The sequence below is a fragment of the Malaya genurostris genome, chromosome 2 (assembly GCF_030247185.1).
Source record: "Malaya genurostris strain Urasoe2022 chromosome 2, Malgen_1.1, whole genome shotgun sequence".
Classification (NCBI taxonomy): Eukaryota; Metazoa; Arthropoda; class Insecta; order Diptera; family Culicidae; genus Malaya; species Malaya genurostris.
The window spans coordinates 216348470-216369994 of record NC_080571.1 but is presented as its reverse complement, the minus strand read 5'-3'; the positions used below and the strand labels follow the sequence as shown (position 1 = coordinate 216369994).

Below are 21525 nucleotides of genomic sequence, written 5' to 3'. Positions count from 1 at the left end.
TATAAATGAGAATTCAATTTTGTCGTGAATACGACTTACTTTACTATGGGGTGCCTTTTCAAAATTTACCCTCTGAGGGAGTGATAAGTTTTTGATCGTGAATATCTCTTGTTGTATCTAACGAATCAACATAATTTTTGCTACATGCCATCGGAAATATGATCACAATTTTATGATAAAATTTTCAGTTGTGTGGCATAATCTCGAATAGTTCAAAATTCAACTTTTCTGAAATGTTTGGTATAAACGAGTATCAAAGAGGATAATTCATAAAGCGCATTTGCCTTTCTCGTATTTTGAAAGCTCATAGATCAGTGATCTGTGGAAGGATTTATATAATCTAACTACCAATAGAATCGAAATTTTTCAACTTAAACCTGTATAGCAAAAGCATTGAAGTGTTTCACTAATACACTATTGAAAAACCTGTCTCATTCGACCCATATCAATACCAGCCAATCAGAACGCGTTCTGAGGAAGAGAACAAAATATCTGCTGCTGTATAACAAATTGTTCGAGAAAAATGTTCCGAAAAGTGGTGAATATCGTAGTGAGTTCCTCAATTTGGTCCTTTTGAATGCTAGAAACGAGTGATCTGCAGTCGCCTACAAAGAAGTTTAAATATTTTCAGTGATTATCTGTCAAAATGGAAAATTAAACCAAATGCAGCAAAAAGGCAATTAATTATCTTTCCTCACAAGCCAAGAGATTCTTTTCTTAAACCAAACAATAATCACATTCTCAAATTGAATGGCTTGGAATTGACATGGTCTGATCAAGCTAAATACTTAGGTTTAACGTATGACAAAAAACTCACTTTCAAGGATCACATTGAAGGAATCCAGGCAAAGTGTAATAAATATATTAAATGTTTATATCCTCTTATAAACAGAAATTCTAAGCTCTGTCTAAAAAACAAATTGTTAATTTATAAACAAATTTTCAGACCAGCCATGCTTTATGCGGTACCAATTTGGTCAAGCTGTTGTTCCACCAGGAAGAAAACGCTTCAAAGGATTCAGAATAAAATTCTGAAAATGATTCTGAAGCGTCCTCCCTGGTTTAGTACAAATGAGTTACACAGACTCACAAATATAGAACCATTAGATGTAATGTCACATAATATTATAAGCAAATTCCGACAAAAATCGATGCAATCTTCAATTGAATCGATTCGCTCTCTGTATTAGTTAGTAAGTTAGTATATAAGTTCCTTTTCCCCATTACACAATACAAGTAGGTTTAGAATTTTCCCTACACAAAAATCTCAGAATTGCGGAAGCAAATGATGTCTTCATGGTAATAACCAAATCATATATATATAACAGGGCTGAAAAGTCACCACTTGTGGCTGAACACCCAATTTAAATCTTAATAATTTAATTTTAACTCATATTCCAATAAATAGTTATTTAAAAAAAAAAAAAAAACCATTTGAAGAAGTTCTATAAATTTAAATTTTGTTTCATCAGCGCAAAATTTAATAAAAACTCATTAATTATTCTGAAGAAATACACAATTTAATGACAATAAATCGACGAAGAATGCTATTGGCGGTAGAGAAAAAATGTTTCTACTGAAAAAAGGAAATAGTATGAACGATTTGGAACAAATAAAGAAGTGGCGAATGAATAATGATTTGGCGAACAATTGAAATCGTTCTACTGCAGTCATTAGTCATTAGAAAAGAACAAATATAAATTCTGTATTTGTACCGATGGCGTGCTTCTCTGGAAAGAATTAAAAAATAAAGCCAAACCTTAAACGCCAAACGAATTTTCTTTGCATTTCATAGAATAGTATTGATATACCGATTTTACTTCGCTTTATAAATTATGTGTACTAAATTCTGATTATTGGACAGACGACTTCAAACTTCACCACATTTTAAAAACTTATTAACAAAGCAGATAGTCTTGATAAATCGAAGTCGTTAAAACGTAATCTGATACCGACAATACATTGAAACTATCCAATACAATAAATCTCGGCCACACACGGCAATCTGATTGCGCTGGGTTCAAAAGACATTTTTCGCATGCTCGAGCCCCAAGCAGCGCTCAAGAAACCCTCTATTTAATTAAACTGATCGGCTCTAACAGGTGATTAAACTGGAGAGCTTGCAACTAATCCCTTCGAGGTAGTTAGTATTTATTTACATTTCTCAAATCTTCAATATGCTGTAACCAAGGTGATATAACCAAACACAAATTATAATACGGAGTACTCCGACAAATGTTCAAGGACACATTTTGCATCGTGCGGTACATTGTCATGATACACTGTCAGAGTGACAATGTACTTTAACGAATTTCCTATAAAACTAGCAACACTGAAGGATAAGAACAAGTTCACTATAGTTACTGTTTATTATAGTGAAAAATATGTAAACATATTACTTACATATTTTGATCCTTAGGAAAATTATGGAGCGAAATTTCGGACGACCCTGTTCGTGTGTCACATCCCTCTAGTAAGAAACTTCTCACCATTTCGAAAGCTTCTCGGTTTATTAGTCGGCGATATTTAGACTGATTGTTGCAGTTTAATACAGCAACGATAAACAAACAAGTTTGTTTTGCACCGTAGCAACTAGCATAAAGCGTTGCCAGAGACGATCTCCTTCCACATTTTCAAACTATCTCAATGAAAGGGAGTAATTTGCTAGGCTTACTTGTTCAGGCTGTGAACCAAACATTGGCGGTTCGTTTGTATGGGACTTAGGGGTATTATTATTTGTATTTGATATAACTGTTATTCAAAATCAATAAATCATCATCTTGTGTTGCCAGTTTCAATAATTTTTCCAACGATTTCATTTTGACATTACCAGTTACTAAGGGGTAGTTAAATTTGCGATACAGTTTCGATAGACGAGTGGCAGGTCGTGTCGTCGGTTCATTCTTCTCGCAAAACTAAACACACTTTCGAGTTTACACTAATTTAACAATTTTTTTTTTAATTCACTAGAAAGAAAAAACGGTTGATGCTGATTTCAATTACAAAGTGCTGCCACTATAAACGTTAGGGGCTGGGGTCCACTAGGAGATTGATAGTACCTATTAGCTCTCTCCGGACTGTACCAGCCTAGATGCCGTGTGGAATCCGGCGGAAAAAAATGAACCAAGAATAGATTCACTGGGTTCCTGCTTCCATGTCGTAAAGGGCGACAATTGCAGGAGTTTCTTTTTCCTTTCAGTTATCAGATATTTTCAATGTTTTACGTCTGATTACTCTATTTTACTAAATCATCTCTTTATTCAACCTATCAATTTCCGTCTAGCTTCGTAGAAATGTTTTATTAGGAATGATTTCTTTTTCCATGTTATTGATTGTCTTTCAGGATTATAAAATGAATGATAAAAATCAACCATTGCGCAAATCCTTTTATATTACAAAGTTAATAACAGAGATGTCATGTATCGGTATATTGAATACATAGTAAAACACACTTGATATTAATATTTCAAACAGTAAATTAATATTTTTCTCGGTAGCCGGCTGCCCAGATCAACTAATATAACCAATTAATAATTTTAATAAATAATTAAAATAATAAAGCGGAAATAATAAAGAATCAAGACGCGTGTGAAATCTGTTGACCTTTGTTTGGTGATTTAAAATGATTTTATAATAACTGTTTAGAATATTTCAATGCAATGAATCAACTTTTTTGTCTAAATCCTATTCGCTCGTTTATTTTGTATCACGTAGTTTCATTTATAAAAACGTGCTTAATCCACCTAGCAGTGAGATGATACCTTTTTTTTTATCAATCCGAATGTGTTTTTTTTGCATGACTAAAAAAAAAACGCGAAAGGTAGATGCATAAACGAGTGACTGCATACTCGACAGCCGGCTGTCCGGAGTTTTGTCAATTTCGGAGATTGACTGTTTCGTGCATTATATTGCCAGCACAAAGTAACACATAAAACGATAATACTTTAAAACATTCTTGGTAGCCGGCTACCCAGAGCAATAAACACATGATAACATTATTAAAGCATTTACTAACAAAGTATCCTCTCCTGTGATGCATGTGGGAATGCAGAGGATTCCTCGGTTCTTAGTAGCAACATGCATCGAACTAACAATCCTTTCCCTCCCAAGTAGATCTGCATTCGGACGTGGCCGGCGTCGATATTGATCAGCATGCATGGTTCAATACAGTTTGCACAGTGTGAAACAATGTGTTATTCCCAAACATGTTACTTCAAAAAATCATTTTGCAACCTCAATTGGTCCAGATCAATAACGGAGTAGCAACACACGGGCGGTCTCTAATGCTAATGCTAATGCTAAAGTGCTGCCACTATAAACGTATATTACAAATTGAAAAAAAGTGAAACATCCTCTGAAATTTTTCATTTTTATTGTTGAGCTAAAATTATACATTTTAATAAACATATTTTCTGATTTTCTTTATACTTGGCATCATTGCTCGCGTACCTTGCAAAAGTTTTTTCTTTTCACAATGTGTGGGTAACAACATCAAAATCAGCCAATCAGAAACTGGTCCATTTTAGAACAAAAGGAGCCCCCCCAGTTGTCAGGTCTTGTCTTAGCTCCCAACAAGGAGAACAGACGCTGTTTCGAGCCGCTCCTTACAAGGGGAACAAACGTTCGGATAATCTTGCTCTCTGAAAAGAGGAGACACACCCCCCTTCCCTGTCAGCATACGACCAAAGTCCCACCGCGATCGGTAAACCTATCTTTCCTATGGTTACTCGTACTCTAGCCGGCGCCGCGGGGAGGTAGGGATGCATGTTACTGGGTATGAGGCTAAGGACCACTTCAAATCTTTTTCAAGCAAAGTTTGAAGTTTCCGTAGACGATTGGAATTTCAGTAAACAAAACTTAAGACATTTATAGAATTTTTTGTAAGAACATTGAGCGATATTTCTATGACAAACAAAAAATCTCTCATGTATTGTCGAATCCATAAAATGTTCGTATGAAAATTATAATAGATAATATAATATATATAGTATATGTATCACAAAGTTATGAACATTATAATAAAGGAATGTTTTTCATACTATTTTTCTGAAATGGTGTTTTTTATGATTTTTTATGAATCATAACTCACTTCAGAATACGGTTGAACGAGCGTGTACAGGATAATGGATATAGCAGCTGTTTTTCAAAGAAGGACGTATCTTACAAAAGTAAACAAATCGAGGTTCTCTCTCCTACCAATAAATGCTTCAAAATCCTACAATTTTGTCTAAAAATTCGTATTCTACAAAAATCTCAATCTTAGTAATACAAAGAACTATAAAAGGCGAAACTGTCATTCCATTTGTTTACGCAAGTTTCGCCCTCCGTATTCCATGCCAACAAACAGGGCGATACTTCAATTGCTAGTAAGGAAGGGCGAAACTATTTATTTTCTTTATTTTAGATGGTTACCGAACCTTTTATTACTGGAAATAGTAAAAGAGACAATAAAACTACTCACAGATTTGTCTTAGTAGCGAAACCAGCCAATTTCATGAAAAATGCGCAAGGGCGTATCTTTATAATTCACACAAGAAGTATAAAAGTAAACAAATCGAAAAAGGGCGAAACTATTTTTATGTTGATTTATTCAGTGGATATAGAAGTAAAGTGGTAACATTTGCGTGCCTTTTGAAGATAAACTAACAATTCATCGACTAATCATAAATTGATCAGAGAATATACGATAATTTCTAAACACGATTTGAAACCAAAGTCGAAACATTCATCGATAATTTTCTCCATTTGCTGTCAATGTTAGATTCGCCGTTCTTTGAAAAACAGCTGATAGAAGGGATAAATAAAATAATCTGACAGATGTAAATGTTTATTATAATTTATTTGGTTTCGTCGTTTTTACTACTATTAGTTATTGTAGATACTTCGCATTACCGGCGACACAATATTCTTATGTTTATTAGTACGTAATATTGTAATTAGGAAAAGTGAAAACACTTATATTGAAATGTTAAAGTTTTTACAAGTCAAAGATCAATGCATTCGAGTCTTGCCAAAACTTTGGTTTAACACAAGTGGACAGGATTTTCAAAACGTTTATTATTGCACGAACCACATCAATCGAGATGACTTACCGCTTTCGACCGTGGCCATCAATGACTTAAATAAAGTAAAAAGTGCTACCGCGTTGTGGAATAAAGAAGAGCTTTTCCGTCAGATCAACGAGTTAATAACATGCTGTCGGGATGACTTTGACCGGCTTTACAAAGTTAACAAACGCATTTTGAAAGCGGTTCCATCGAAAATGCTCACAAATAACATTCAACTTTTACTAGAACACGGGATTGAACAGCAGATGATTCTAAACTATTCCAAAATTTTGTCAATAAGAACAGGTATAATTGTTTTAAAATCTTGAATTTGAATTGAATAATTTTATTTTAGACGATCTTTCAAAAAAACTATTGCTTCTGAGGCATTTTAAAGATCTCAAAGATATAAACCACTTGGTTCCATTTCTGAACATACAGCTCAACGCATTAGAAAGAGTTGTAGAGATTTCCCAGAGTGAAGCGATCGAATATGGGAATCGTTTATACTACCTACAAGCCAGAACTGGACAAGATGTCTGTACAATCGCTCGCTATCTGGCTACTAGTATCAGTGTGTACAAGATAAACCTGGATAAGTTTCAATTAAACCTCGACTATTGCCTTCAACACTTGGAACCGGCGGACGTGGTGAGGCATTTATCTGTTCTGAATTATGCTAGCTCATCAATTGTGGAACGATTGCAAATGTTGAAGACCTTTCCTTTCACCAAGGTGAAACCATGGATGGTAAGGGTACCAAACATAGCACTAGAGAAAACATTCGACAAAGTTTTGCAACAAGGTACTGATCCAACTTTCAACAATCCCCTTTCTGCTGTTTGGTTTGAGAATCATGTCTTACAAAAATTGAAAAGTCAATTCGATTTTACCGAAGATGAAGCAAAAGAAATCTACGAAATTTGCAAGGATGCCGCTTCATTGCTAGACAACATTGAACAACTGCAGCAGAATGGCGTTAGTAAAGCGACAATCCTGGAAAGTCCTTTGGTGCTAGTCGCCACGAGAGAAGATCTTGCTTTGAAAATAAAACATTTATCCAACTTGAACGGATTACGAGATTTGAATGATGTTGTTCCTCTCTTTCTGTTGAAACCTTTTCAAGTTATAAAAATTGTACGTTATATGAACAACGAAAAATTTCCGAACGCAAGTAATCGAATATATCATTTTGCGGATCGTTTTGAAATAAATCCAAAGAAAGTGGCTCAGCAATTTGCACGACGGTTATTCATGTTTCGCATTCCAAAAAAGAACTTCATCGAAAATCTAGAGCTGTTTGCAACCTACATGAATTGTGAAGATGTGCTTGCTGACTTATGGGCATTCAAGTACTCACCGAAGGTAGTGGAAGATAGAATCAACCGGGCTGGAGCTGTTAGAGGTAAAAAATTGATGCCTTGGATGATTCGCTGCCCGGAGGCAGTGTTGGAGAAGTCACTTCAGCTAACAAAAGATAATCATGCACTTTTGGGCGATAATGAAACCATTTTTGAATATTTGCAAGAGCGTTTAGGTTTCGACAGCGAAGTTACAAACGCGATCATTATGAAGACGCCTGCGGTGAAACATGTCCGTATAACGAAGGTAAAAAAAATAATCGACTATCTCTTGGAAGAGTTAGACTACACACCGTACGACATTGCAACGAACATGCGGATTCTGATGCACAGTCTGGAGACCACCAAAAAAAGGATGGAACAGCTCAAGGAAATTGGATGCCGCCCACAATCGTTGATTATTGTTTGTAAAAGTAAACTTCAGTATGACTCATTTGTAAAGGAGTGGGTGGAGTCGAAACAAAAACAGAAAGCATACGGGACCTACACTAGTATCTAAGTTTGAACTGCTCCTAGTTTCTAATTAAATGATTAAACATGTTGACTTCAATTCATAAGAAAATATCACTTAAATATTTTTATGTTTTATGAAAACATTGCTAGAGTTCAGGTGAATCATTAGTACAGCTGCTGCCAGACGGGCTTGCGAATCTAGTTGTTGAACGTCATGAGCCCACTCCACTCGACCCCAATATCCTTGTTGATATTCTTCCTCCAATCGTGCCAACAGCACTGCTTTTTCTGGGGTAATGAATCGATCTACGCAAGCACAGGTTAGGATAATCGATTTAATCGTGTCAACTGCGAACATAAACCCATGCAGGGCGGCCTCATTGTATGAAGTTAGATAGCGACTGATGTTCATGGCCGTGCCTGGAGGAAAGCTAGGAATTTCTAACCCATCGGTGGCAGTTAGTTGCACTTGGTAGCGCTCATTAAACCAATTAACCACGGGATCCCATTCGCTTGTTTGCAACTTTTTTAGTGATTCCTCTTCCTGAAATGAAAGCGATTGTTATCACTTGATATATGAACATTTACAAACCTTACACCAGAATGGAACAAAACAGTGTCAGTATTCAAGTAATTCACCAGATAATTTATGATGTCTGTTTTCTGCAGATTGTTCGGATTATCGATTACTGTACTGCTCAGAGCTGTCTGAGAGAAAAGCAATGTTTAAACAAAATGTCAATAAGACTCATATTTCTTTGTAATACATACTAAGTGCATGCTTGATCGATCCACCACTTCTTTCTGGGCATCCCACTCGGTAGCAATTGCTATGGCTAAAGGCTCACTTTCAACATAAAACGGTGATCCGTTAGGAGTTTTCAACTTGCGTTGATCGAGTGTAATTTCGTACTTTCCGTTGCTGGTAACAACTCCGGTTTTACGGTAGAATCGTTTCGGAGGTGTTACTAGATAAAAAAAAGATAAAACGTTAAATTACCGTGTCAAGTCATAATATGTGAGGGAATGTGCAGTGAGATATTTTTCCGTTGAAAAGCTTAGCGAGGGACGAAGAACTAAATGCCCTCAGCATATTATATAACTCACCGTATTTACGAATACCGCTATTATATACTGTAGTTATTATTCGTAAAAGTATCTTTGAGTTGTTTGAAAGCATTATATCCTAGTTTTATGTTTTTTTTTATATTAAAACAATGAACAATATTTTGAATAACGACAGGATAGTAGATTCTGCAATGACTGATGTACGATCTGTGGAACAAAAACAAACCGTGATAACACGTGAATATGAAAAGCAGAGATGCCAGATATTTTCCTACAAAATAGACTCTGAATGAAAAATCTGTATTTATGTATTTATCACTATAAAATCTGAATTTTTATAATAAAAATATGTTAAGATAATCAGCTTTCTTCACGTTTCGCCTTCGGCTCATCAGTGTTTGAAGTAGTTCAAATTGAACTGCCATCTCCACCTAACATTTGAATTTGAACCACTAAGTTGACGCAAAGTTTACACTATTTAGGACAACAGAGGTATTTTGGCTCACCTAAGAGCAAATTCAGCAGCTAGAAGTTCTATATGGAAGATCTATAATAGAGCAGAAACTGGAACAAACGCCCACATTATCGAAATGACGGAATAAGCAATGAATTCTTACTCGACTGCATGATTTTTTAGTGCTCGATCGGTTCAGTGCTAGAATTTTCGCCTGAGTTGGCTGCTCTATCAACCTGATTGACAGTGACATTATAAATGTCATTGAATATTCGCTCATTTTATGAATGTGTTAGTGTGAAATTTAAGCGACTTAAGCCATTTCACTACACTCCAGCTAGAGGAATGGATGATGCTGACTAAGGTAGGCCGTTTTGTTAATTTCCAGCGAATTTCAATAGTTTATGTTGGGATTCTAAGAAGAACTGGTTATTTACTAGTTCTGTATATCCGAAAAACATTAAGATTTCAATGTGTATAATCAGGTATGTAATGTTTTCATTTAAAAATAAACTGAAAGTCAGCACGAAAACGTGCAAAATCGGGAAAGAAGAAGAAGAAGACAAATTGACAATTCAGTCCGCATCTTCTTACTCAATTCCGACTGATTTCCGAATCAACCGGTTGTAGGCGAAATTCATTCGGAATCGGTTGTTGCACTGGAGTTGGAATTGATTCGGAATTCATTATGATTTCCACATGAAATTCCGAATGAAAATTTCTCGCCGATTCGGAATTGATTCGGAATCCATTCGGATCTGTTAATGTGGGTACCAGTTTTAAATTTGACAGTAGAACTGGTCGAATAAATAAAACTAAAACGGAGTGCTGGGGATACGTTTGTTTCAGTTTCATTTACATTATAGACCACCCATATGAATCTTGCAGCTGCTGAATTTGCTCTAATGCATATCTCGGTTAATTTTTCAATAGGGCGTATAAGCAAGTGACAGTTTGTCTTTGTTTACTTTCTTTATTAAAAATGACATCACTTCCTAGTAATGGCACTTTTAATGATCGTTTACGGCCTTTTCAAAATGTAATCGAGCAGTCCCAAGTAAGAACAAATTCAGCAGTTAAAAGTTCTATATGGAAGATCTATAATAGAACAGAAATTGGAACAAACGTGTCCCCAGCAAACCGTTCTAGTTTTATTTATTCGACCCATCCATCTGACACCGGTATGTTGGTATTACGTTGAGCCCCTTGCGTTTCGAGCCCCAAACACTGCGATGTTTTGATACTCATCGCGACTCTCAAATTGTGAAGATTCCCTCTCAGCAGGCCGTTCAATTTTGTTGATTTTTATCGCTTGTTGAACGATATATTGCACGAAATATTCGTTCAATTTGCTGGAACGGTTTGTTGTTGTTTTTTCTCTTGCAAAAATAGTGTGAAAATTAAGTTTTACCTTTACATAGAAAGAAAATTTGTTGTTATTCTACGTGAAGTAGAAGTATTGTGCAGGTATGTATTGTTAGTTTAAACAAATGAGTGGAGAAAACTTCAGAAATTCTGCAGTAAAACTAGTCCAACGGGGCTCCAACTCCTCATGTTAAAAATGGCTCAACAATGGACCTCTGTCTGCCGGGTTTGTTGAACGAAAAAAATGGCATTCGGTTCAACGGTCTGTTTCAAAATCGGCAAACGAAGGACCCGTGTTGGCCTCCCGTTGAACGATTGATTGGACTTTCATTGGACCAATGATACAACGTATTGGACCAATGAAGGACCACCGTTGAACGTTTTTTTCTAAGTGGGTTATCTCCACTTGATGTCCCAAAACACTGTCTGCTGTATTTTAGGTAAACCGACAAGTTATTGTGAGAGAGTCGACTCAAAATTCACTAATTTTCGTGCACTAAACAAGGTAAACGCGTAAAACAAATGTATTACTGTTTGTTTGTTTACGTTGCAATCAGCTGATTTTGAAGTTCCGATTTTAATCTCATCAAGATGGCGTCGTGACAGGGGGCCGATTCGACCACATGTGTGCATTAATAATGAATTCTCCTTACAAATTTTAATGTCATTACTTAGTAATCTTTAAAAATTACATTAATAATTTTCGTGTAAGGGTCGCTTAAAAGCAAGTGACAGTTTCTTTTTTTCCTTTCGTGCCGTCATCAGTCTACTCTACACCTTTTCCCTCTTAGAAAAAACGTTTAACGGTGGTCCTTCGTTGATCCAATACGTTGGATCATTGGTCCAATGAACGTTCAATCAATCGTTCAACGGGAGGCCAACACGGGACCTTCGTTTGCCGATTTTGAAACAGACCGTTGAACCGAATGCCACTTTTTTCGTTCAACAAACCCGGTACCATTGTTGAGTCATTTTTAATATGAGCAGTTGGAGCCCTGTTGGACTAGTTTCACTAGAGAATTTCTGAGGTTGTTTCCACTTATTTTTTGAAACTAACACTACATACCTGCACAATATTTCTAGCTCACGTAGAATAACAAAAAAATTTCTTTCTATATGAAGGTAACATCTAATTTTCATACTATTGTTGCAAGAGAAAAAACAACAACAAACCGTTCCAGCAAACTGAACGTGCAGTATGTCGTTCAAGAAGCAGAGCCAACCCACTTAGAAAAAAACGTTCAACGGTGGTCCTTCATTGGTCCAATACGTTGGATCATTGGTCCAATGAAAGTCCAATCAATCGTTCAACGGAGGGCCAACACGGGACCTACGTTTGCCGATTTTGAAACAGACCGTTGAACCGAATGCCATTTTTTTCGTTCAACAAATCCGGCAGACAGAGGTCCATTGTTGAGCCATTTTTAACATGAGGAGTTGGAGCCCCGTTGGACTAGTTTTAGTGCAGAATTTCTGAAGTTTTCTCCACTTATTTGTTCAAACTAACAATACATACCTGCACAATACTTCTACTTCACGTAGAATAACAACAAATTTTCTTTCTATGGAAAGGTAACACTTAATTTTCACACTATTTTTGCAAGAGAAAAAACAACAACAAACCGTTCCAGCAAATTGAACGAATATTTCGTGCAATATATCGTTCAACAAGCGCTCAAAAATCAACAAAGTTGAACGGCCTGCTGAGAGGGAAAGAGCGAAAAGATACCAAGCAAGATATTTTCGAGTCGACGTCTTCCCATCGGACTTTTTTTTCGATTATAGACATTTTTGCCTTTCTCATATAGAAAGGCTATGCAATCACTGTGAAAATCGACTTTTTAACTGAGGCCCGGAGGGCCGAATGTCATATACCATTCGACTCAGCTCGACGAACTGAGCAAATGTCTGTGTGTGTGTGTGTGTGTGTGTGTGTGTGTGTGTGTGTGTGTGTGTGTGTGTGTGTGTGTGTGTGTGTGTGTGTGTGTGTGTGTGTGTATGTGTGTATGTAACAAAAATATGCACTCACTTTTCTCAGAGATGGCCAAACCGATTTTCACAAACAAAGATTCAAATGAAAGGTCTCATAGTCCCATAGCCTGCTATTGAATTTCATTCCGATCCGACTTCCGGTTCCGGAGATATAGGATGATATGTACCAAAAAAGTGAAAAAAATATGCACTCACTTTTTTCAGAGATGGCTGAACCGATTTTCACAAACTAAGATGCAAATAAAAGGTATTATGGTCCCAGCTTGCTATTGAATTTCGTTTGAATGTGACTTTCGGTTCCGGAGTTATATGGTAATATGTGAAAATTTGAGAAAAAGTTTACACTCAATTATCTCTGGACCATCTCAACCGATTTTCGCAAACTAAGATTCAAATGAAAGGTCTTATAATATCCTAAAAATTTGTGGAACATTTTATCTGGATCCGACTTCCGGTTCCGGAACTAAAGCGTGATAAGTGAAAAATTACCAATTTTATTAGTATTTTTCCACGAACGATGGTTAAAAACAGGTACAAATCCCATAAAACTGTCTGATAAATTCTTCTAGTTTGCAGAGCTTGTTAGTTTGTGGGCATAAAAACTTATTTCGGCACTACTGGTCCCCTCTTTTCCTGTTCCGAGAGAACCGAAAGTGGAGAAGAAAAACTCCTAAAACTAAATTCACTTCGATTTCTCTGCGATGCTTGAACCGATTTTCACAAATCTTGATTTGAATTAAAGTTCATACTGTCTTTAAAGCTACTGTGAAATTTCATCCGGATCCGACTTCCGGTTCCGCAGTTACATGGCGATGAGTGTCAAAGTTTTCAAATCGCCATATAGAGTGACAATATGTACAACACCGAAAGAAGAAGAAAACACAAAACGAACAAGGCGTGCTTTGTTCTATTTCGTACACGTTGTGTAGTGATGTCAATAATAATAATAACAATCCTACTACATGTTTCATGCTGCTGATTCATGCTGTTTAGCACGCAGTAGTAACAGAAACGCAGGTTCGTTTCGTTAGATTTAGTTTAATTAGTTTAAACGAAATAGAGCATGAGATAGTAAGTATAAGTTTAACTCTACGTTCAAAACTGTTCCAATTTGTAGGTCATATTTGTTGGTAGCAAACGAACCAACTTCGGCTATTCCGTTCATCTGAATCCGGTTTCGGGAAAATTGGAAATAGTGATTAGAAACTGCAAAAAGGATCTCACTCACTTTTCTTGGAAATGGCCGAATAGATTTTCACAAACTTATAGGTTCAAAAGAAAAGTCTTACAGTTTCATACGGAATTCCTTAATTTGTTGTGGATACTACTTTCGGTTCCGGAACTACATGTTAATAAGGATTTATAGAGTTTGTGAGATTAGATCCGAACAAATTATCCTATTCCTATTCAATAAACAGTTGTTTTTGCGAATTTCACGGTTATATTTATGATGTAATGAGTAATATGAGAAAGGCATCATTACACCACTAGGTGGATTAAAATAGGTTTTTTGTTTTGATTATGGGGTTTTAAACTAAAGATCATTCACCTCTTTGGGCCAGAAAAACTCTAGCCGTATGCAGCGATGTCAGATCTACGGAAATCTCCGGATTCGAACATATACGGATCTACGGATTCGTAGACAAAATCTACGGAAATTGGAAAATTTTCCGAGGCCCGGAGTTCTATACCAATCGATTCAGCTCGACGAACTGATCAAATGTCCGTGTGTACATGTGTGTTGTCAATAAAGAGGTCGAGATCTCAGAGATGGCTGGATCGATTTTGATCAAACTAGTCGCAAATGAAAGGTCTCTCCATCACCCAGAACGCTATTTTGAGATCGGATGTTTACTTTTTGAGTTGAACAAAGTTTTATGTCAAAATTTTCAGTTTTGTCTGTCACATTTGACCTTGAAAACAGAATATGTTTCCAGGTTTAGATTCCGCACGGTAATAGCTATCCAACAAGCCATAGACTGTTAAAATCCGTCCATTTTTAACGGAGATATCGGTATTTTTATTTAAGCAACTTTTCTCCCTATTCCAGTAATAGGAGTTTTGAGCATTGTATGACCTTTTTCGTGACATTTTGCTTCGGACCATTTTTGGCACGGTTCGTTTTTGGCAACATAATCGTTCGAATATAACATATGTAAACCAGATGATGGTAGCATTTTCGAGTTGAAAGCAATTCCATAATTGTATTGGTTCAAACTACTTACACTAATAAATGCTGGAAGAACATAATACCCATATACCATTCGAATCAGTTCGTCGAGATCAGCAAATGCGTGTGTGACAAATAATTTCACTCAATTTTCTCGGAGATGACTCAACCGTTTTCTACAAACTCAGATTCATATGAAAAGTCGTACGCTCCCAAACAAGGTTTCTGTATTACGTTTGGATCCGACTTCTGGTTCCGGAACTTCAGGATATGTGAAACGAAATTAAAATAATGTAACCCACTTTTCTTGTAGATGGCTGAACCGATAAAAGATTGAAATGAAATCTAAGAACCATCTAAGATTCAAATAAAAGGTCTTGCTTTTTAGTCAGATCCAACTTCCGGTTGATTAGTATAACAATGTCCATTTCACATAAATTAATCAGGTTTATTAATCTTTTTTTTCTCAAAGCTCAATCATTTTCTCAAAAAGACCAAATCGAATTTCGTAAAGAATTATTCAAATTGAAAGACTTATGGTCCCATACAGAATTGATTAATTTTACCGATTATTGCTTCCGATTCTGGAATTACAGGATGATTTTTTATTCAATAATATAATATATTTTTAGGCACACTGCTTAAGCTTTACATTACAGGGTGATGAGTTTTTAAATTCAAACCGATATAGAAGTTAGACTTAAAACTATTTCAATTTGTTTGTCATATTAATTAACGTTTTGGATTATGCTGATTCCGTTTTAAATTATGCTGATTCCTGAATACCGGCTCTGGAAGTACCGTAAATAATGGCGAAAAACTATAAATAGCAACTTACTTCTACATCTCATGGAATGTTCAATCGATTGTCACACGTTTAGATTCAAACTCGATCCGATTTGCAGTTTCCCCGTTACAGAGTAATGAGTGATTAGAATCTAATACTGCCGCTTAAAACGACGGTAATTAAAGTAATGCCATGAAAATAAAACACCGAAGAATGTTCATGCATAAAAACATATACGAATTGTTCAAAAAAAAAGGTATCATCTCACTATTAGGTGGATTAAATACGTTTTTTTTTCTAGCGATGCCCCACATTATCGAAATGACGGAATGCGTAATGAATTCTTACTCGACTGCATGATTTTTCAGTGCTCGATCGGTTCAGTGCTAGAATTTTCGCCTGATTTGGCTGCTCGATCAACCTGATTGACAGTGACATTATAAATGTCATTGAATATTGGCTCATTTTATGAATGTGTTAGTGTAAAATTTAGGCGACTTAAGCCATTTCATTACACTCCAGCTAGAGGAATGGATGATGCTGACTAAGGTAGGCTGTTTTGTTAATTTCCAGCGAATTTCAACAGTTTATGTTGAAATTCTAAGAAGAACTGGTTATTAACTAGTTCTGTATATCCGAAAAACATGAAGATTTCAATGTGTATAATCAGTTGTGAAATGTTTTCATTTAAAAATAAACTGAAAGTCAGCACGAAAACGTGCAAAATCGGGAAAGAAGAAGAAGAAGACAAATTGACAATTCAGTCCGCATCTTCTCACTCAATTCCGACTGATTTCCGAATCAACCGGTTGTAGGCGAAATTCATTCGGAATCGGTTGTTGCACTGGAGTTGGAATTGATTCGGAATTCATTATGATTTCCACACGAAATTCCGAATAAAAATTTCTCGTCGATTCGGAATTGATTCGGATCTGATAATGTGGGGCACCATGTAAGCTTTAAGGACTATTCACACATATCCGGTACGGTTCAGTGCCGACACGACACCGTGCACGGATACTGATGTTATTTCATTTGTTTTCTATGCTCGCATTCACACCTATCCCTCACCGTGCCGTTTCAGTGCATCTCGCTGTCAGTGTAGCGTCCGTCCGGTAAACTCAAATTCGTCGTCACCGATATTTTTTTTGCATTTGCTGTGCCGGAACGGAAACAGCACGGAAACGGAACGGAAGAGTTCTGATAAAAAAAAGAACACTGATCGCGCACTGAAGGCACTTTCACTGAACCGTCACGGAACTGAAATGTGTGAATAGTCCTCAATCAAAAGCTTTCGTGCAAGATACGTCCTATGTTTGAATTTACTGGGTTAATACACTTCTTATATTATTCGGCGAGTTTTTATTCGACCGAAAAATATTAGCCCTATTTTAAGAATTCATAGAAGCAAAGGAAAACAGAAAAGCTCATCAATGTGTCATCATAAGTCATTGCGAGGGGATAGATCGCTATCGCTGCACATTTTTTTACTTTTCCCGTTTAATTGCATCTCATCATCAAATTGATAAATAGGTTTTAGTTGATTTTCTTTCATTTTGCTTAGTTGTCAAGGTGCCTTGATCAGTAGTAAGTATTTCCCGTAACTTCATAAATTGAGGTAGGAAATTGTTACACAAACTTCACATAAATTGCAGCAAAATGGCCAGCTTAAGATTGATTGGAGCATCGCTGCAACGAAATCTGACCTTTGCCCGTTCCGTTAACTTTAGGGGTAAGTATCATTAGAAATCGTTCTAGCTAAGTAATCTGTCAGTCTCTGCTGAAAAACTTGTTTCACCTTATCAATGATAAGGTTCGCTGGGTTTACCTAATCTAGCGGTACATGGATTACCAACCATGATGGACTTTGATCATGGGTACAAATGACGGGTAGTAGCAGAGTTGCCATACATATAAGACGGTGTGTCTCATCGCTGTCTGCGTTCATTGTGTAATATTGTACTTTGAGATAGGGTTCGTTTCATATTACTTAATTTGTTCATCACTTATATCGATTTGGTATTCATTTGGTGCAATCTTGATAGATATGTATTGATTGATCTTTACGTTGCGACTGCTCGATATTGTGTGGACTCATCATCATTGATTTACTGACAAACATCATGTGTTTGCACAGCGTGGAATCTTGTCAGGACAACAATGCATGGACTGCTACTTACCTATACTATCATTTGTTAATGTTTATAATTTTGTTGGTGTACTCGTCGAGATATGAGATGTTATGAAACCTTTTGTGTGCCGGTTGAAGAAAATAATGTGATGTAAGAATTGAGCGATAATGATCAGCAAAATAATGTGCTAGACAATCACTGCTTAAACAAAGTATGATTTTATGATTCCAATAATTGTCTGTATATATTGAACTACATATACTTTTTACATATACTACAAAATAAACATAATATATTAGGTATATCAAATATGCTAAAAATTCTAAAGCCTAAAACTTAAATATGATTGTTACATTTATTCACAGGAGCTGCTACTCTTATTAATAGCAGGCACATGGCAAGCGCCCCGTCCAACAAGCATATCAATACCAAGATCGTAGATAATGTCTTGGTAGTTACTCTAGATTCACCCAATTCGAAGGTAAACTCACTGGGTGTGGAAGTACAGGCTGAATTTGAAAATGTCTTGCGAGAACTGGAAACTAATTCGTCGGTTACTTCAGCTGTGGTTATTTCGGCCAAACCTGGTTGCTTCATAGCTGGTGCCGATATCAGCATGTTGGAGAAGTGTAAATCTGCAGCAGAGGCGACAAAAATCTCACACGAAGGACAGATCCAGTTTAACAAAATGGAAAAATCCAGGAAGCCCATAGTAGCGGCAATCAACGGTGTTTGCCTTGGTGGGGGCCTAGAATTGGCACTGGCGTGCCACTATCGCATTGCAGTGAAAGATAAGAAAACAAATTTGGGACTGCCCGAAGTGATGCTTGGTCTACTTCCCGGAGCTGGGGGCACTCAACGATTGCCGAAGCTAACATCGATTCCCACAGCACTGGATCTGGCACTCACCGGTAAAAACGTGAAAGCTGATAAAGCCAAAAAGCTTGGGATCGTCGATATGCTGGTGAATCCGTTGGGTCCAGGACTCAAACCGGCCGATGTGAATACGATGGAGTATCTCGAGACTGTAGCGGTGAAGGTGGCAAAAGACATTGCTGCTGGTTCGCTAAAAGTCAACCGAAAGAAGACAGGTTTGGTAAATTCGATTACCGAGTTTGCCTTCTCGATTGACTGGGTGAAGGGTAAGGTGTTCGGCAAGGCTCGCGAGCAAGTGATGAAAATGTCCGGTGGATTGTATCCTGCACCATTGAAGGTTTGTTTGTTGTTGTTTTTTTAAATATTCCGTACTACTGACAATGCATAAATTGTGTTAACTTTTAGATTCTCGACGTGATTCGAGTTGGTGTCGATAAAGGATTTGACGCGGGATCGGAAGCAGAACGGATCGGGTTCGGCGAGCTGTCACAGACTACTCAATCCAAGGGTCTAATTGGATTGTTCCGAGGCCAGACCGAGTGCAAGAAAAATCGGTTTGGCAAACCTGCCAAACCCCCGAAGAACGTAAGATGAATGCTTTTAGTTATGCACAGTAACTATAACAGGAAAATTATATTTCAGATTGGTGTTCTGGGTGCAGGTTTGATGGGAGCCGGTATTGTACAGGTCAGCGTCGATAAAGGCTATCAAGTTGTAATGAAAGATACTACCGAAGCAGGGCTGGGTCGCGGTATTGGACAGATCCAGACCGGTTTACAGAATGCTATCAAACGGAAACGTATCAGCACGATCGAACGTGATTTGATATTGTCTAATTTAAACTCCACCTTGAGCTATAAGCCGTTCAAAAATGCGGACATTGTGATAGAAGCAGTATTCGAAAATATCAACATCAAGCATAAAGTAATCAAGGAACTTGAACAGGTTATTCCTCAGCATTGCATAATTGCGACCAACACTTCGGCTATACCGATCACAAAAATTGCTGCTGCCAGTGCACGGCCAGAGAATGTCGTTGGAATGCACTACTTTTCACCAGTAGACAAAATGCAATTGCTGGAAATTATCACTCACCCAGGAACATCGAAGGAAACGGCAGCAGCTGCTGTTGAAGTTGGACTTAAACAGGGTAAAGTAGTGATCACTGTAGGAGACGGTCCAGGATTCTACACTACTCGCATCTTGTCTACCATGCTTTCTGAGGCAATCAGGTAATGACAAATAGTATAATGACCATTTTTTAAATTAACGACAACGTTTTCATCTTCAGATTACTTCAGGAAGGAGTTGATCCTAAAGAATTGGATAAAATTACGAAATCGTTTGGTTTTCCAGTAGGTGCTGCCACTCTGTCGGACGAAGTAGGAATTGATGTCGGTGCCCACATTGCCGTAGATTTAGCCAAAGCTTTCGGTGACAGATTTAGCGGTGGAAATCTGGGTGTGATGGATGATATGGTTAAGGCCGGGTTTATGGGTCGCAAATCAGGCAAGGGAATATTCGTGTACGAAGGTGGAAAAAGCAAGAACCGTGAGGTGAATCATGAAGCATTGGCTATGCTGAAGCAGAAATACTCACTCCAGTCGCGCGGCGCCAACAGTGTCGAAGATATGCAACTTAGGATGGTCTCAAGATTTGTGAACGAAGCAGTACTGTGTTTGGAAGAAAAAATTCTTGACAATCCGTTGGAGGGAGATGTAGGAGCTGTGTTCGGGCTTGGTTTCCCACCATTCACCGGTGGACCGTTCCGGTGGGTTGATCAATATGGAGCCAATAGATTGGTTGATAAAATGCGATCGTACGCCGATCTGTACGGTGCGCCTTTCCAACCGGCGCAAACTTTGATCGATATGGCAAAAGACTCGTCGAAAAAGTTTCACTCTGGCAAGTGAGCGTATTTTAGTTAAGTTTAGGTGAGAAAGTTATATAATTTTTCGAGGGGGGATTTGTGTTAACAAAATTATATCGATGATGTCCTACAGAATTTGATGTTAGTTAATATTTCATAGTCTTCTGTTTCCGTGCCTTTTTGTTACAGTTCTGCATTTTTTATAAAATAAAGTTCTATTTTGACAATAATTCATGTTTTCTTGTTTGATTAGGCACTGTATCGAAAGAAATTTTCAATACTTTATGACTGTAGCGACATAACAAAAACGCGTGGACTGTATTCAACGTTCTTTATTCAACTAACTTTTTCTGTATAAGAAAGGAAACGGAAATGTATGAATGTGTATAGCTGCCCTTACACGTGACAATATTATTGTCAATACAAGGAGTATTGACAATACTTTTGATCGTGTAATGGAAACTTCATTGGATTGACGAAAATATTGTCAAAAAAATCAAAACTGCTCATCAATCCAACAATACTTTCTCTCCAGAGAGAAACTGTTAAATATGTGCAATAATCTCTTATCTCTATATTTTAATATTCATTTGCAATATTTTAAGCTCCAAACGCTTGATTTTCTCGAAAAATGCGGACTCCAGTTACCAAGTCAATTGGATTGACGGTATTGACAATACTTTGGATTGACAATAATATTGTCACGTGTAAGGGCTGCTTATTAGTAATATTCAATATTCAATAAAAATTATTTTTTGACGTGTTGCCAGATTCTTTGACGATTGAACATCTTCCCCCGCCATTGAACTACTCGGGGTTCAATAAGATCCGTGATTCAAAGCGCCATCGTCCAATGGAAGAAGTGCTAACTTTGTAATTGAGCGTTTGTACACACCTGTTGGAGTCTTCAATGATACTGTACGAGTGTAACCATCCTTACCCGGATGAAC

General features: G+C 37.1%; 3 protein-coding genes across 3 annotated transcripts; 2 read left to right on the top strand and 1 right to left on the bottom strand.

Annotated features, from left to right (window-relative positions):
• Positions 1-5591: 5591 nt before the first annotated feature.
• LOC131427545 (transcription termination factor, mitochondrial) lies at positions 5592-7948 on the top strand. Its single transcript, XM_058590831.1, has 3 exons — positions 5592-5819; positions 5879-6353; positions 6403-7948. Exons 2-3 carry the CDS (start codon positions 5966-5968, stop codon positions 7905-7907), a joined length of 1893 nt encoding a protein of 630 aa, XP_058446814.1. The 5' UTR covers positions 5592-5819; positions 5879-5965; the 3' UTR covers positions 7908-7948.
• Positions 7949-7953: 5 nt separating this feature from the next.
• On the bottom strand, positions 7954-9161 carry LOC131427546 (ATP synthase mitochondrial F1 complex assembly factor 2). Its single transcript, XM_058590832.1, has 4 exons — positions 8969-9161; positions 8633-8829; positions 8459-8569; positions 7954-8405 (listed from the first exon to the last, which is right to left on the bottom strand). The coding sequence occupies exons 1-4, from the start codon at positions 9039-9041 to the stop codon at positions 7977-7979; spliced, it is 810 nt and encodes a 269-aa protein (XP_058446815.1). The 5' UTR covers positions 9042-9161; the 3' UTR covers positions 7954-7976.
• A 7972-nt stretch (positions 9162-17133) lies between these two features.
• On the top strand, positions 17134-20809 carry LOC131427544 (trifunctional enzyme subunit alpha, mitochondrial). The gene is made up of 6 exons (XM_058590830.1): positions 17134-17284; positions 17353-17429; positions 18195-19042; positions 19111-19290; positions 19348-19937; positions 19997-20809. The coding sequence occupies exons 2-6, from the start codon at positions 17357-17359 to the stop codon at positions 20616-20618; spliced, it is 2313 nt and encodes a 770-aa protein (XP_058446813.1). The 5' UTR covers positions 17134-17284; positions 17353-17356; the 3' UTR covers positions 20619-20809.
• The last annotated feature ends 716 nt before the right edge of the window (positions 20810-21525 follow it).